At 50.9% G+C, this 14,947-nt stretch overlaps 1 protein-coding gene across 1 annotated transcript; it reads left to right on the top strand.

The window, feature by feature from the left end:
- The first annotated feature begins 12,326 nt into the window (after positions 1-12,326).
- Positions 12,327-14,779, top strand: LOC125545707 (subtilisin-like protease SBT1.5). The gene has a single exon (XM_048709738.1). The coding sequence runs from the start codon at positions 12,327-12,329 to the stop codon at positions 14,658-14,660; it is 2,334 nt and encodes a 777-aa protein (XP_048565695.1). The 3' UTR covers positions 14,661-14,779.
- Positions 14,780-14,947: the final 168 nt, after the last annotated feature.

Here is a 14,947-nt window from a genome sequence, read left to right as displayed (position 1 = left end):
AGGATGATGACGATGATGAAGATGATGAGTCGGTTGCCATGGCCTCCGTCGCCATTGCCACAACGTCACGAGTGTCTCTCTTCGACTCACCTAACGAGAGCATCAACGCCAAGTGCCTCATGGCGAAAGCCACCAACAAGGTAACCTCCAACATCAAAACTACCATCATTAATCATCCTTCCCCATCGGAGAGCATTAATGAAGTTGAGGGAGCTAATGTGGAGGCTAACGAGTTTGAGGCCTTTATGGGCAAACTCAAGGGAAAATCCAAGAAGCACTTTGTTGCTCTCTTGGAACAACTTGGTGAGGCAAATGACATGATCGAGGCTCACGAAGACACCATCTCAAAGATGGAAGGGCATAGTCGTGACTATGCCGATGAGATTTCGGATCTTTCAAATGCTCTTGAGGAAGAGCGTGGTCTTTGTTTGGCTCTTGAGGAGTCATACAACGTTGATCATGCTAAGTTAGAGAAAGATTATGATCATGGCCTCGTTGTCTCTCATGTGCTAAATTCCGAGAAGGCCAAACTCGGAGTTGATCTTGCTAGACTCAAAGAGGAGTTCGATATACTTGACAAGGCCCACAAGGCCTTGAAGGGTATTCACGCTAGTCTCAAGGAGTCTCATGATCAACTCCAAGTGAAGCTAACTAAGGAGAAAGCAACTTTTCCTCATATGGTTTTAATTGATAATGCAAATGCTACTAACCCGTGTTGCGAGCATATACATCTTGTTGAGGAAAATGCTAAGTTGAAGGAGCAACTTGAGAGAGGCCTTGCGACTTGCATACAAGGCAAGAAGAACCTCAATGATCTCTTGATCAACCAAAAGGGAGGTGTGGCGAAGGAAGGGGTTGGGTACGTCCCCGACTCCAAAAACAAGAAGAAGAATGACAAGACCAAACGTCCTCCTCCACTCATGCAAACCTTTGTGAGGGCGGGAGAAAGTGTCCCCGAGGAGAATAAGAAGAACGAAGTCAAGAAGGGCAATGTCACCTCACCCAACAAAGCCGGCGACTTTAATCCTTCTTATGTGTTGTGCCGTGCTAGTGATGGGCATGTTTATGCCAAATTTGTTGGTTCTCTTCATGAGCACATTGAATGGTCTATTTGGGTTCCTAAGACCCTTGTTACTAACATCAAAGGACCCATTACAAAATGAGTACCTAAAACCAAGCATTGATCTCTTGTAGGTGTTTGCTTCCGGTGGTGGATCATGGTTGCTCGATAGCGGAGCTACAAATCATATGACCGGAAGCAAGGACTTGGTGGTGGACGTGCACAAGGTTTCATCTATGCCCACCAATGTCGAGTGGGGTGACGCCTCATCTTCTAAGGTATTGGGACTTGGCAAGGTGGTCATCTCTCATGATCTCACGATCGAGAAGGTCATGCTTGTTGAGTCTCTTGCATACAATTTACTTTCCGTTCGTCAACTTGCAATCATGGGCTTTGCCACTTTCTTTGATATCGATACCGTGGCCCTCTTGTGGAGCAAGACTCTTAAAGTAGCCTTTGTTGGGCATGTCGAGAACGGTCTATATGTGATTAACTTTTCGGAGCGACCCACTAAGACCGCGACATGCCTAATGGCTAAAGTTGATGTGGGATGGCTTTGGCATCGCCGTTTAGCCCATGTCAATATGAGATCTTTGCAAAGTATCCTTAAGGGGGACCATGTCCGTGGACTAACGAATGTTAGTTTTGCTAAAGATCGTGCTTGCAGTGCCTGTATCGAAGGAAAGCTACATGAGAAGGCTCACCCTCCCACGACTATCATTTATTCAAAGAGGCCTTTGGAGCTCCTTCACATGGATCTCTTTGGGCCTCCATCCTTCGATAGTCTTGGAGGTAGAAAGTATTGCTTGGTGATTGTGGATGACTACTCAAGGTACACGTGGGTGTATTTCTTCAAGAGGAAGAGCGAGACCCAACAAACCGTCATTGACTTTGCCAATGAAGCACAACGCCAACACAATGCAAAGATCTTGACAATTAGAAGTGACAACGGCACCGAGTTCAAGAACTACACCTTGGATGAATTTCTTAGTGATGAGGGAATCAAGCATCAATATTCCGCACCATACACCCCTCAACAAAACGATGTTGCGGAGAGGAAGAACCGGACGTTGATGGATGCGGCAAGGACCATGATGGCGGAGTTCAAGTCTCCGTACAACTTTTGGGCCGAAGCCATCAACACCGCGTGTCATGCATCAAATCGGCTCTACCTCCGCAAGGGCTTGAACAAGACTCCTTATGAGATACTCACCGGTAACAAGCCCAACCTCAAGTACTTTCGGGTATTCGGGTGTAAGTGTTTCATTCTCAAGAAAGGTGTTCGGTTGTCTAAATTTGAGGCTAGAGCTTATGAGGGCATATTTGTTGGTTATGCTACAAACTCTCATGCTTACCGTGTACTCAATAAATCCACGGGACTCATTGAGGAGACGTGTAACGTGGAGTTTGATGAGAATAACGGCTCCCAGGTGGAGCAAAGTGGCACTTGTGATGTAGGTGATGAAATTCCTCCTCAAGCCATAAGAAGAATGGGTGTTGGTTTTATCCTACCCATTGAGGAACCCCTTGTGGCCGAAGGAGAAGGACAATGCTCCACTCAAGTGGAGCCATCACTAACCCAAGGCCCACACGCTTCCGAAGAACAAAGTGAAGGCCCTCAACCTCATGAACAAGACCTAGGGCAAGATCATACTCAAGACGGTGTTGACACACCAAGTGATGCCCAAGGTCAAGTTCTCTCACCCGAGCAAGTTCAAGACCAAGAACAAGTTCATGACGACGCTCAAGATGATCAAGTAACCGCTCCTCAACTCACCAACGAGGAGGAATTAGAGCGTCGTGCCGCCAAAGTTGCTTCCAAGCTCTCCACCAAGGATCATCTCATGACGAACGTGCTTGGAAGCTTAAGAAAGGGGGTAAGCACTCGTAGACAATTAGCAAATTATTGTGAGCATCACGCGTTTGTCTCTTGTGTGGAACCTCACAAGGTCTATGAGGCGCTCGAAGATCCGGATTGGCTCAATGCCATGCATGAAGAACTAAACAACTTCGAGCGCAACAAAGTGTGGAGATTGGTGCCAAGGCCAACGGGGAACCACAATGTCATTGGAACCAAGTGGATATTCAAGAACAAGCAAGATGCCCATGGAATTATCATTCGCAACAAGGCTCGTTTGGTAGCACAAGGCTACTCCCAAGTCGAGGGTATCGACTACGGTGAAACCTTTGCTCCCGTTGCTCGTCTTGAATCCATTCGCATGTTGATTGCATATGCTTCTCATCATAACTTTAAGCTACATCAAATGGATGTGAAGAGTGCTTTTCTTAATGGTCCCATTAGTGAATTGGTGTACGTCAAGCAACCCCCCGGGTTCGAGGATCCCTACTTTCCCGATCATGTGTATCAACTCGATAAGGCACTCTATGGCCTTAAACAAGCCCCACGTGCGTGGTATGACCACCTTACCGAGTTGTTACAAGACCGTGGGTTTGAAGTTGGGATAATCGACCCCACTCTTTTTACTAAGAAGGTCAAAGGGGAGTTGTTTGTGTGCCAATTATATGTTGATGATATTATCTTTGGTTCTCCTAACAAAGCTTTCAATGAGGAATTTGCCGCTCTCATGACCTCAAAGTTCGAGATGTCCTCCATGGGGGAGTTGAAGTTCTTTCTAGGGTTTGAAGTAAAGCAAAGAAGAGAAGGAACCTTCATCAATCAATCCAAATACACTCAAGACATGCTCAAGAGATTCAAGCTAAGTGACATCAAGCCGGCTTCCACCCCAATGCCCACCAAGGGTCAACTTGATCTAGATCCCAATGGTAAAGTGGTGGATCAAAAGGTATACCGTTCCATGATTGGATCCTTGCTTTACCTTTGTGCATCTAGACCGGACATCATGTTGAGTGTGGGAATTTGTGCATGGTTTCAAGCCGCACCTAAGGAAAGTCACTATGTGGCCGTCAAACGAATCTTTCGATATCTGGCTCATACCCCAAACTTTGGCTTATGGTACCCAAGAGGATCAAACTTCAAGCTTGTAGGGTACTCGGATTCCGATTGGGCGGGAGACAAAGTGGATAGGAAGTCCACTTCCGGAGGATGCCAATTCCTTGGTTGCTCGTTGGTAAGTTGGTTTTCCAAAAAGCAAAGTTGTATGTCTCTCTCGTCCACCGAAGCGGAATATGTTGCGGCCGGTAGTTGTTGTGCACAACTCTTATGGATGAGGCAAACTTTAAAGGATTACGGTGTCACTTGTGACAAAGTGCCTCTTTGGTGTGACAATGAAAGTGCCATCAAGATTTCTCTCAACCCGGTGCAACACTTCAAGACGAAGCATATTGAGATTCGGTATCACTTCATCCGGGATCACATTAGGCGAGGAGAGATCGAGCTCAACTATGTCAACACTCATGACAACCTTGCAGATATTTTCACGAAGCCCTTGGATGAAGCAAGATTTCGCGAGTTAAGGCATGAGCTAAATATCATTGATTCGAGCAATGTTGCTTGAACCCGTGCACACCCTACCACGCTCAATTTGTTGTCTAGTTTAGGTGTAGGCATGGACATAGGGGGAGTGTTGTTCTCTCAATGAACTCTCCCCCCCCCCCCCCCCATTATGCATAAATTGATCAAGTCTTTCACTTTAGCCATTGTTGATGGCACGTGTGCTCAAAAGACGAGTTTTGGTCATGGGCCCAAGGTTAAAATCTTCGCGGCGCCATATCTCTTGACTCAAACATAGGTGGCTTCGGCCACCGCCCTCTCTTGGCCTCTTGCTGGTGTGTTCTTTTGCTTTTCGTCGCGGGTTTTCTGTTTTTTTTAGCTAAGCCATGTAGTCTAGCTGCCGCGGTGTGCTGGGCGGTACTGCCGCTGCTGGCGAGCGGTACTACCGCTGATAAGCAGTACTACTGCTGGTGATGGAAGGCACTACCGTGCTAAGCGGTACTACCGCCACACCAGTGCGGAACTACCGCTCCCCAGCACGGTACTACCGCTGCGGTGCGGGGCCAGGGGTTTTTATCGGGGCAGGGGGAGGTTTCTCTCCCCCATACCCATTCGCTCGCCCCCTCGTGCCTCTCCCTCTCTCCAGCACCGTTCCACCGCGGAAGGGCTCCGGTGGATCTCCTCCTCCGGGGCGTTCCTCTCCATTTCCTTCGGTGGAGTCAATCCCCACCTCGTCCTCTTGCCATGGATGCCGGTATTGCCCACGTTCCTTCTCTCTTTTGGTCTTGCTTTTAGATCTTGTGCTTAGGGGCAATGGTGGTTGCATCTCTAGATTTTTGGCTAAATCTAGGCTTGAGTTGGTTGGAGAAGGCAACTAGATCACCTAGATTGATGTTTGGTGGGAATATTTTTGCATTTGGTAGGCCGGTAGTGCCGGATCTGTCCACGGTAGTAGGAAACCACTGTTTCACCGCCTCGCGCTTTGAAACTGCCGTGTATTCGCCTCAAGCCGTACTACCGCTCCCTTTGGAGCGGTACTACCGCTTGGCCTAGGGCGGTACTACCGCTTAGGGCGGTACTACCGCGGGCTGGTCACGGTACTACCGCTGCATGCCAATTTCCATCATTCTCCTACCTTCCCTTGATCTTTTGTTGTGTTTGTTGGCTTATGCTCGTTTCTTCTGGTTGTTTTGCCTCCTTTTGTGTTTGGCTCCAGGTGATGACATTTCCGAGCAGCAAGGTCGCCGTATCAACCCCGGGCGTGCCACCTCCAAGCGCTACCGGACCTCAGAGCCTGCCGGTGGTTCCTCGAGCACCCAACCGCCTCCAGCAAGTGCTTCTGCAACTGTTCCTCCACCTCCTCAGCAATCGAAGCGAGCCGCCAACAAGCCAAAAGGGAAGGCTGTGACTGAGATGACCAGCAAGGAGTTTTGGGAGAAGTGTCGCCGCAACCCCTATACGGTGGACCAAGAACCCACTTTGGTCAACCGTCCGTTCTGGAACCGTTTTCAGTTTGCCATCTACTTTGATGTGATCAAGGCCAAGAAGAATCTCTATGTTGATGTTCGCTCCATTGACACCGATGCTATGGAGAAGGATCCAGAGTACTTTGGAGAAGCCTTTCAGATGTGCACTCAGCTGAACATTCTCAGGATCATGCAGTTCAACAAGGATTTCGATGTGGATTTGTTGGCTCAATTCTATGCCACCGTCCATCTTGGAACAGATAGCGACAGGACTCTGACTTGGATGACCAATGGCAAGCGGCTTTCTGTCAAGTGGGAGGCGTTCATGAAGTTACTTGATGTGGTGGATAACGGGCTTGAGACTCCTGTCGGTTTCCGTCCTCACCGCCATGTTACTTCCACCCACAAGCAAGCCCTTTGGCCCTACTGCATTGTGAAGGTTCACCCTGTCACTGAGAAGAAGACCTACAAGCTGTGTCCGTATCTGGACATTCTTCATCGCATATTCCGTGAGACTCTCTTCCCTCGCATTGGGAATCTGGATCAGGTTCACTCCTACCTCGTGGACATGCTCCTTTTCTGTCAGCATGAGAAGGAAGCAAACACTGGAGAGAGCCTGGATATCTCTCATGTCATGTGGTCTGAACTTGTATCTGCCGTGTCTGAGCGCAAGTGTCCTATCTATGGTCCCTTCATCATGAGGCTCATTGAGAGGGCCTGGGCACAGACCTATCCCAGAGTGCTGCTAGAAACTGGAGAGTTGGTGTCACATGAGATCGAGCGCCTTAAGAAGAAGGACAACTGGTCAGTGCCTCACACAGGTGGTCCTTCTGCTACTGCTGCCACGGGGGGCCCGTCTGCTGCTGCTGCTGCCATGGGAACTGAGGATGAGGCTGCTCCTGATGCCCCCGATGAGGACGTTAGCCACTCCAGTGCAGAACCATCTTGGGCCCAGAAGCTCAAGCGTAAGATGAAGAAGCTCTTCTGCATGGAGTCCCATGGTCAGTACATGACTCATGTGGCAGAGAAGAATGCCAGGACGCGCCACAAGGAGATCATGCGTCAGTTGGGAGCCACGGTTGTCAGTGGGTCTGAGGGACAGATCACTGAAGAGGAGGACTGGATTCATCAGAACTGTCACTGGACCGACTCCGATGCCGAGCACTTTTCAACCCACGATGAAGATGCAGAGATGTGATGTTCAGGACCTTCCTCGCCCATCACCTGGAGTCGTAGTGTCCCTCTCTACCCTTTTGGTGTCTCGATGCCAAAGGGGGAGAGAGTTTAGGGATTTGTGTTTGCGAGTGTGTCTTTGTGTCGTTCGTTTGCTTTCTCGTTGTTGGTTTTGTTTGGTTTTGTGCTTGTGAGACCTAAGTTCCAGACATATGGTGTAAGACATATGCTACCTTTGTTATCTTATCTATGTGTTATGCACTCGGTATCTTATAGCTTGCATGCTCTTCCTATCATATATGTTGTTCTCATACATCTTGCTTAGGTTGTTGGTCTCTAAAATATAGGGGGAGCCGTGATCCTAGTATGTGTGCCGTGCAGTCCAAAGCACTTATCTAGTGTGCACAACATCTAGGGGGAGCCTGTCTATTTGTTAGAGGTGTGGGTTCTCTTGCATTCTATGTCATTACTCTTTTCTGTGCAAATCCCGTGTTGTCATCAATCCACCAAAAAGGGGGAGATTGTAAGGGCATATTTATCCCTACGGTGTTTTGGTGATTGATGACAATGCATTTGTGGACTAATCGGGTGCTTTGAGTTCTTTCAGATATTCATCCTTCGGCACGAAACGATTATTTCCCCTCGGCGCTCTACTCAAGACGGTGTAGCTTCCTTCGTGACTTTGTTGGTGGACTAAGTTTCGTAGTAGTCACCGTACTATCAAGAGGGGATCTGCTTCGGTATGGTTTGGGTGGAATCAACACTACACGTTCTTCTCACACCCACCGTTTCTTTCCGCCTCTCTGGAGCTTCTCTTTTCTCCCCTTTGTGTCTTTTCCTGGACCCAGCGGTAGTACCGCGGGCCACAGCGGTAGTACCGCTGAGGCTCACTAAGCGGCAGTACCGCTCCTCGGAGTGGTAGTACCGCTTTATGGCCTCAGCTGCAGTACCGCTGCGGCTCCGTGCTCCTACCGCCTCGACTCGAGTGCACATTTTCTCGTGTCGGGTTTTACGGCACTAGCTGCAGTATAGCGGTAGTACGGCTGAAGCTCAGTAAGCGGTAGTACCGCTCCTCGGAGCGGTAGTACCGCTGGTTGGCCTCAGCCGTAGTACCGTTGTGGCTCCGTGTTCCTACCGCCTCGACTCGAGTGCGCATTTTCTCGTGTCGGGTTTTACGGTACTAGCTGCGGTAGTAGTGGCGGTAGTACTTCTTGTGAGCGGTAGTACCGCGCTGCCTCCGCGGTAGTACCGCTCTGGGTCCCAGCCCCAGCCCCTTCTCTTCTAGCGCGGCAGTACCGCTGAGGGGGAGCGGTAGTGCCGCTTAGGAGCGGTAGTACCGCCCTGCCCCCGCGGTAGTACCGCTCTCTGCCGGGCTGAGTGGGGGGTAACGGGTGGATTGTTCCCCCCACTATAAAAGGGTGTCTTCTTCCCCCCTTTGACCTACCTCTTCCACCATTAAAGCCCCATTATTGCTCCAAGCTCCATTTTTGCCCGATCTCACTCCCTAGCCAACCAAACTTGTTGATTTGTTCGGGAGTGGTTGAGAAGGTCCCGATCTACACTTCCATCGTGATATTTTTGATTCCCCCACTCATCCTTAGCGGATCTTGTTACTCTTGGGTGTGTGAGCACCCTAGACGGTTGAGGTCACCTCGGAGCCATATTCCATTGTGGTGAAGCTTCGTGGTCTTGTTGGGAGCCTCCGATTAAGTTGTGGAGTTTGCCCCAACCTTGCTTGTAAAGGTTCGGTCGCCGCCTTCAAGGGCACCAATAGTGGAATCACGGCATCTCGCATTGTGTGAGGGCGTGAGGAGAATACGGTGGCCCTAGTGGCTTCTTGGGGAGCATTGTGCCTCCACACCGCTCCAACGGAGACGTACTTCCCCTCAAAAGGAAGGAATTTCGGTAACACATCCTCGTCTTCACCGGATCGACTCTTGGTTATCTCTTACCTTTACTTGTGCAAGCTCTTTAGTGTTTGTTCCCTTGCTTACTTGTGTGCTTGTTGTTGTTGCATCATATAGTTTGTTCACCTAGTTGCACATCTAGACAACCTACTTTGATGCAAAGTTTAATTTGGTAAAGAAAAGCTAAAAATTGGTAGTTGCCTATTCACCCCCCCCCTCTAGTCAACCATATCGATCCTTTCAGGGAGCCGCCACCTGGGCTTGTGGGGCCCGTGGACATCGTTTCAACATAATTCTGGCGCTATAAATTCACATCTTCGAAGAGAAAATTTCATTGTGTTTTATGATATGGAACCACCGCCACCTTTTGTTCTTCGTCGGGAGTCCTAATCTGGAGTCCGTTCGTGGCTCTGGGGAGAGGGACATGTCGTCATCATCGTCAACCCTTCTTCATCAACAATTTCATGATGCTCACAATCATATGTGAGTAATCCCCTTGTAAGCATACATGAGTTAGATGGGATTGGATGAAATTTCATATGTAATCATGTCAATTTATAAGAGCTTGATCCCTAGTATTCAGTATGTTCTAAAAATGATGTTGTTGTGACTTTGTTATGTGTAATGCTTGTCAGTAGCGCCCGAGTGCCATGATTTCAGATCTAAGAGTTTTATGTTTTCATGAATATATTTTGTGTTCTTGATCTTACCTGCAAATTGTATGCACATGTTATTGTTCTGAAGCATAGACCCCAAAGGTGACAACGATTGTGATATCAATTGGGGGGGGTGACTTTAACTTGAGGAGTTCATGTATTCACTATGTGTTAATGCTTTGTTCCGGTTCTCTATTGAAATGAGCGTCTTAATTATACTTAGTTTCCATTAGGCCCCAGCTGCTATGGGAGGGTAGGACAAAAGCTGCTATGCAAGTTCTTATCGCAAGCACGTATAACTATATACAGAATACATGTCTACATATGATTGACGAATTGGCGTTATTGTGTATCGCGCTAGGTTGTGACAGTTACGTATTGAATTTCATCTGAATATCCATCACTACTCCATGCCTATGCTTTTCTTCGATTGCCTTTACTAAAGTTACTATTGCTACTGTTATGCAAACTTGTTACTATTGTTGCCATTACTGTTACTTTTATCACTACTGTTATCACTATTATCATATTAGCGTGCTATTAATAAATTGCTATCAGAAAAGTTATCTCTCAGGTGTGGTTGCATTGACAACTCAGCTACTATGGCTTATAAATATTCTTTGTCCCCCTTTGTGTCAAATCAATAAATCTGGATGAAATACTACCCTCTGAAGACTATTGCGACCCCCTATACTTGTGAGTCATCAAGCACCATCGCAAGATTTCTCAAGAAATTATTATCATGTGCGCCAATCTTAACGTCTGCAAACCTTTAAAGAACACGGTCTCAATCATCCTTGGAGGAGAGAGAGTTGTTTTCTGTCAAGTATGAGCAAATAAGTATGTTTATCTCAGGGTGTCAATGGTAGTATTTAACGCTAGCATGATGAGAAGCACTCACTTTGGCCGATGTTTTGAACTTACAACAGCGCTATGTGGCATCGACTGCAAAATGACCATTGAAGATATTCATCAAAAAACACTTTGGAAGCAATGGGCTCTTTTTTCTTGTGTGTGTGTTCCTAGTCCGATGTACAAAAAACTGTTGTCCTTTTGCCTTTCTTTCACGAACTTAATTCATAAATACAAACATTCGTGTGTGGTAAATAAAAACAATACATAGTTTATTTAGAAATGTTTTTTGAATTATAAAATAATTGAAACATTGTCAGAAGAAATTGTAACCTTGCATGGTTTCAATATCTAGTTCAAGTGGCCACACGTTCATGGTTTCAATAATTTATTCATGGTTTCAATACATAGTGTAATTATGTTTGACACTCTGAAAATTTAACCACACGTTCAAGTGGTTAGATATTGAAACTATGCAAGGTTACAATTTTGACACTCTGAAAAATTAACCACACGTTCAAGTGGTTAGATATTGAAACCATGCAAGGGAATGATATGGTACTGCTGTTATTTTTTGTCACATGAAAAAGTCATATGCATGTAATGTACACCATTCATAGTGACATATCCATTTTTTTGGATGTATACAAGGTTGCTAAGCCATTTTGGAGGAATTTGTACTTTTTTTTATGTTAGCAGCGTGTCGCGATGGCCAAACATTGCTACTTGTGTCACTAGTAGTGCTCGTACCCCCCTCCCCCTCCCTCACACCACTACTAAGATTTTAGGGTTTTAGTGTTTAGTGTGGCATGCACGGTTAGTTTTGTGTGTGTGTGTGTTCCCAATCTGATGCTACCAAATTTTGTTGTTGTCCATTTGATTTTGTTACAGGAACTTAATTCATAAATCCAAACATTCATGCGCGATAATTGAAACAATGCATAGTTTATTACAAATGATCTTTGAATTATAAAAAAATTAAAACACCATGGGAAGAAAATTGAAACCCTGCATGGTGTCAACAACCGACCGCTTGAACTTGTGGTTAAAATTTTAAATTGTCACACATAAGTTTTTTACATGTTGCTTATGACCGAAGGAGATAAAGTGGGGATATATATATATATATATATATATATATATATATATATATATATATATATATATATATATTTGTATGGGGGAAGTGTTGGGTTTGAGGTTGACATGGTGATGCCGTTATTTTTGTGACATAAAAAAAATTATATGCATGTCTTTGGCGATTTCAACTGCAACACTTTTCATGCTTAGGTTTGTAAAAAAGGAGATAATTACTCTGTCAAGGTACTACTACCAATGCAGCAGTTACCAAAGCGTGCCTACTCTTGGAGTACAAACTTGCATGTTTCAACCCGTGACAGGCAAAAACAACACACGTCTGGACGTACAAACAAGCTTTTTCTTCGAGTGGGGGCACGTACATACAAACAACGGGGCTAACCAACAGCCGATCAAGAGTCCAAACGAGTGCTGACCCACCCACACGGCGGGGTCGGCCCGCCAAATCCATCCAAACCCACCGCACCCCTCTGCAAGATGACTGACTTCAGTCCGGTCCGGTCCGGTCCAGCCCGGCGAGCCAGAGCCACACCGCCTCTCTGCTCTGCTCCATCGTACGCCACGGCACCACCACCACCACCACCACGCTGTCTCCTTGACCTTTACCCGAGCAAAGGCAGGCGCTGCGCGGCTTTCCCCTCCGCCGCTCCACTCCACTCCACTCCCTGCTCCCCAATCTCGCCCCCGATCCGCCATTGCGCAATGCCGCGCCATCTGCTGCTCCCGCTCCTCCTCGTCGCCGCGGTGGGCGCCTCCGGCGGGGACGCGGGAGGCGAGAGGACGTACATCGTGCGGGTGGACGCCGACGCGAAGCCGTCGGCTTTCCCGACCCACGCGCACTGGTACGAGTCGGCGGTGCTGGCGGCGTCCGGGGGCGGCGGGGGGTGGCCCGAGGGCGGCCCGCTGATCCACACCTACTCGTCGGCGCTCCACGGGTTCTCCGCGCGGATGTCGCCGTCGGCCGCGGCGGCGCTGGCCGGCGCCCGCGGGGTGGCGGCCGTGCTGCCGGAGCGCGTCCGCCGCCTGGACACCACGCGCTCGCCGCGGTTCCTCGGGATGCTCTCCTCCCCGCCCTCGGCCATCCTCGCCGACTCCGACTTCGGCTCCGACCTCGTCATCGCCGTCATCGACACCGGCATCTCGCCCGCGCACCGCAGCTTCCGCGACCGCGGCCTCGGCCCGGTCCCGCCCAGGTGGCGCGGGGCGTGCGCGTCCGGGCCCGGCTTCCCGCCCGGCTCCTGCAACCGCAAGCTCGTCGGGGCGCGCTTCTTCTCCGCGGGCTACGAGGCCACCTCCGGCCGGATGAACGAGACCGCCGAGGTCAGGTCGCCGCTCGACAACGACGGCCACGGCACCCACACGGCCTCCATCGCCGCGGGCCGCTACGTGTTCCCGGCGTCCACCCTCGGCTACGCCCGCGGCGTCGCCTCCGGGATGGCGCCCAAGGCGCGCCTCGCCGCGTACAAGGTGTGCTGGGCGGGCGGCTGCTTCGACTCCGACATCCTCGCGGCCTTCGACGCCGCCGTCACTGACGGCGTCGACGTTGTTTCTCTCAGCGTCGGCGGTGCCGTGGTGCCGTACTATCTCGACGCCATCGCGATTGGGGCGTTCGGCGCGACAGAGGCTGGCATCGTTGTGTCTGCTTCGGCCGGCAATGGCGGCCCAGGTGGGCTCTCGGTGACCAATGTGGCGCCCTGGATGACCACCGTAGGCGCCGGGTCCATGGACCGCGCCTTCCCGGCCAACGTGCGCCTCGGCAACGGCCAAGTGCTCGACGGGGTGAGCGTGTACGGCGGGCCGGTGCTCCAGTCCGGCAAAATGTACGAGCTGGTGTACGCGGGGGCAACCAGTTACTCGGCGTCGACGTGCCTCGACGGGTCGCTGGACCAGGCGGCCGTGCGCGGGAAGATCGTGGTGTGCGACCGCGGCGTGAACTCGCGCGCCGCCAAGGGCGACGTGGTTCACCGCGCGGGCGCCGCCGGGATGGTGCTCGCCAACGGGGCGTTCGACGGGGAGGGCCTGGTGGCCGACTGCCACGTCCTGCCAGCCACCGCCGTCGGTGCAGCCGCCGGTGAGAAGCTCCGTAAGTACATCGCGTCGTCCACCCCGCAGAAGCCGGCCACGGGCACCATCCTGTTCGAAGGCACCCACCTCGGCGTGCACCCAGCGCCGGTGGTGGCGGCGTTCTCGGCGCGCGGCCCGAACCCCCAATCTCCAGAGACACTCAAGCCGGACCTGATAGCCCCCGGCCTGAACATCCTCGCCGCGTGGCCCAGCGGCGTCGGCCCGGCAGGCATCCCCTCGGACGGCCGGCGCACGGAGTTCAACATCCTCTCCGGCACGTCCATGGCCTGCCCGCACGTCTCCGGCCTGGCGGCGCTGCTGAAGGCGGCGCACCCGACGTGGAGCCCCGCGGCCATCAAGTCGGCGCTCATGACCACGGCCTACACCAGGGACAACAGTAACGGCACGATGCTCGACGAGTCCACCGGCAAGGTGGCGGACGTGTTCGACTTCGGCGCGGGGCACGTGGACCCGATGCGCGCCATGGACCCGGGCCTCGTCTACGACATCGCGCCGGCGGACTACGTCAGCTTCCTCTGCAACCTCAACTACACGGGGCAGAACATCCGGGCGATCACGCGGCGGCAGGCCGACTGCCGGGGCGCGCGCCGCGCCGGGCACGCCGGCAACCTCAACTACCCGTCCCTCTCCGTCACGTTCGTGGCGGACGGCGCGAGGGCGAAGATGAGGACCCACTTCATCCGGACGGTGACCAACGTGGGCGGCGGCAGGTCGGCCTACCGCGCGACCGTGAGGTCGCCGGAGGGGTGCAATGTCACGGTGCGGCCCGACCGGCTGGCGTTCCGGCGCGACGGGCAGAAGCTGAGCTTCACGGTGCACGTGGAGGCCGCGGCGCGGGCGAGGATGGAGCCCGGCAGCTCCCTGGTGAGGAGCGGGGCGCTGACGTGGGGCGACGGCAGGCACGCCGTGGTGAGCCCGATCGTGGTGACACTGCAAGCGCCAGTGCAGTAGGCATGCAATGCAAGCTCGCCATGAGAAGCTTGATGGATGGATGGAGCCAAGTTGACACGATCTCCGGCATGTAGAGACCACGTAATCTACTTACTACTACTAGTGGCTATGATTTGGATCAAGAGCTTGTTCTTAGGGAAGATTGGACAGAGTTGCGTGCCATCTCGTCTTATACAACAGTATTACTAACAGCTACTAGTATAGTATAGTATACTATAACATCGTATAAATACATGGGTAATTAACCTGCACCCTACAATTAACATATGGACACACTAACAATCGCT

Source organism: Triticum urartu, chromosome 3 (assembly GCF_003073215.2).
Source record: "Triticum urartu cultivar G1812 chromosome 3, Tu2.1, whole genome shotgun sequence".
Taxonomy (NCBI): domain Eukaryota; kingdom Viridiplantae; phylum Streptophyta; class Magnoliopsida; order Poales; family Poaceae; genus Triticum; species Triticum urartu.
This window is presented reverse-complemented; position numbering and strand designations above follow the sequence as displayed.

What these genes read in the sequence shown, in the direction of transcription:
- LOC125545707 (XM_048709738.1), top strand. Translation starts at nt 12,327, where the DNA reads ATGCCGCGCCATCTGCTGCTCCCGCTCCTCCTCGTCGCCGCGGTGGGC.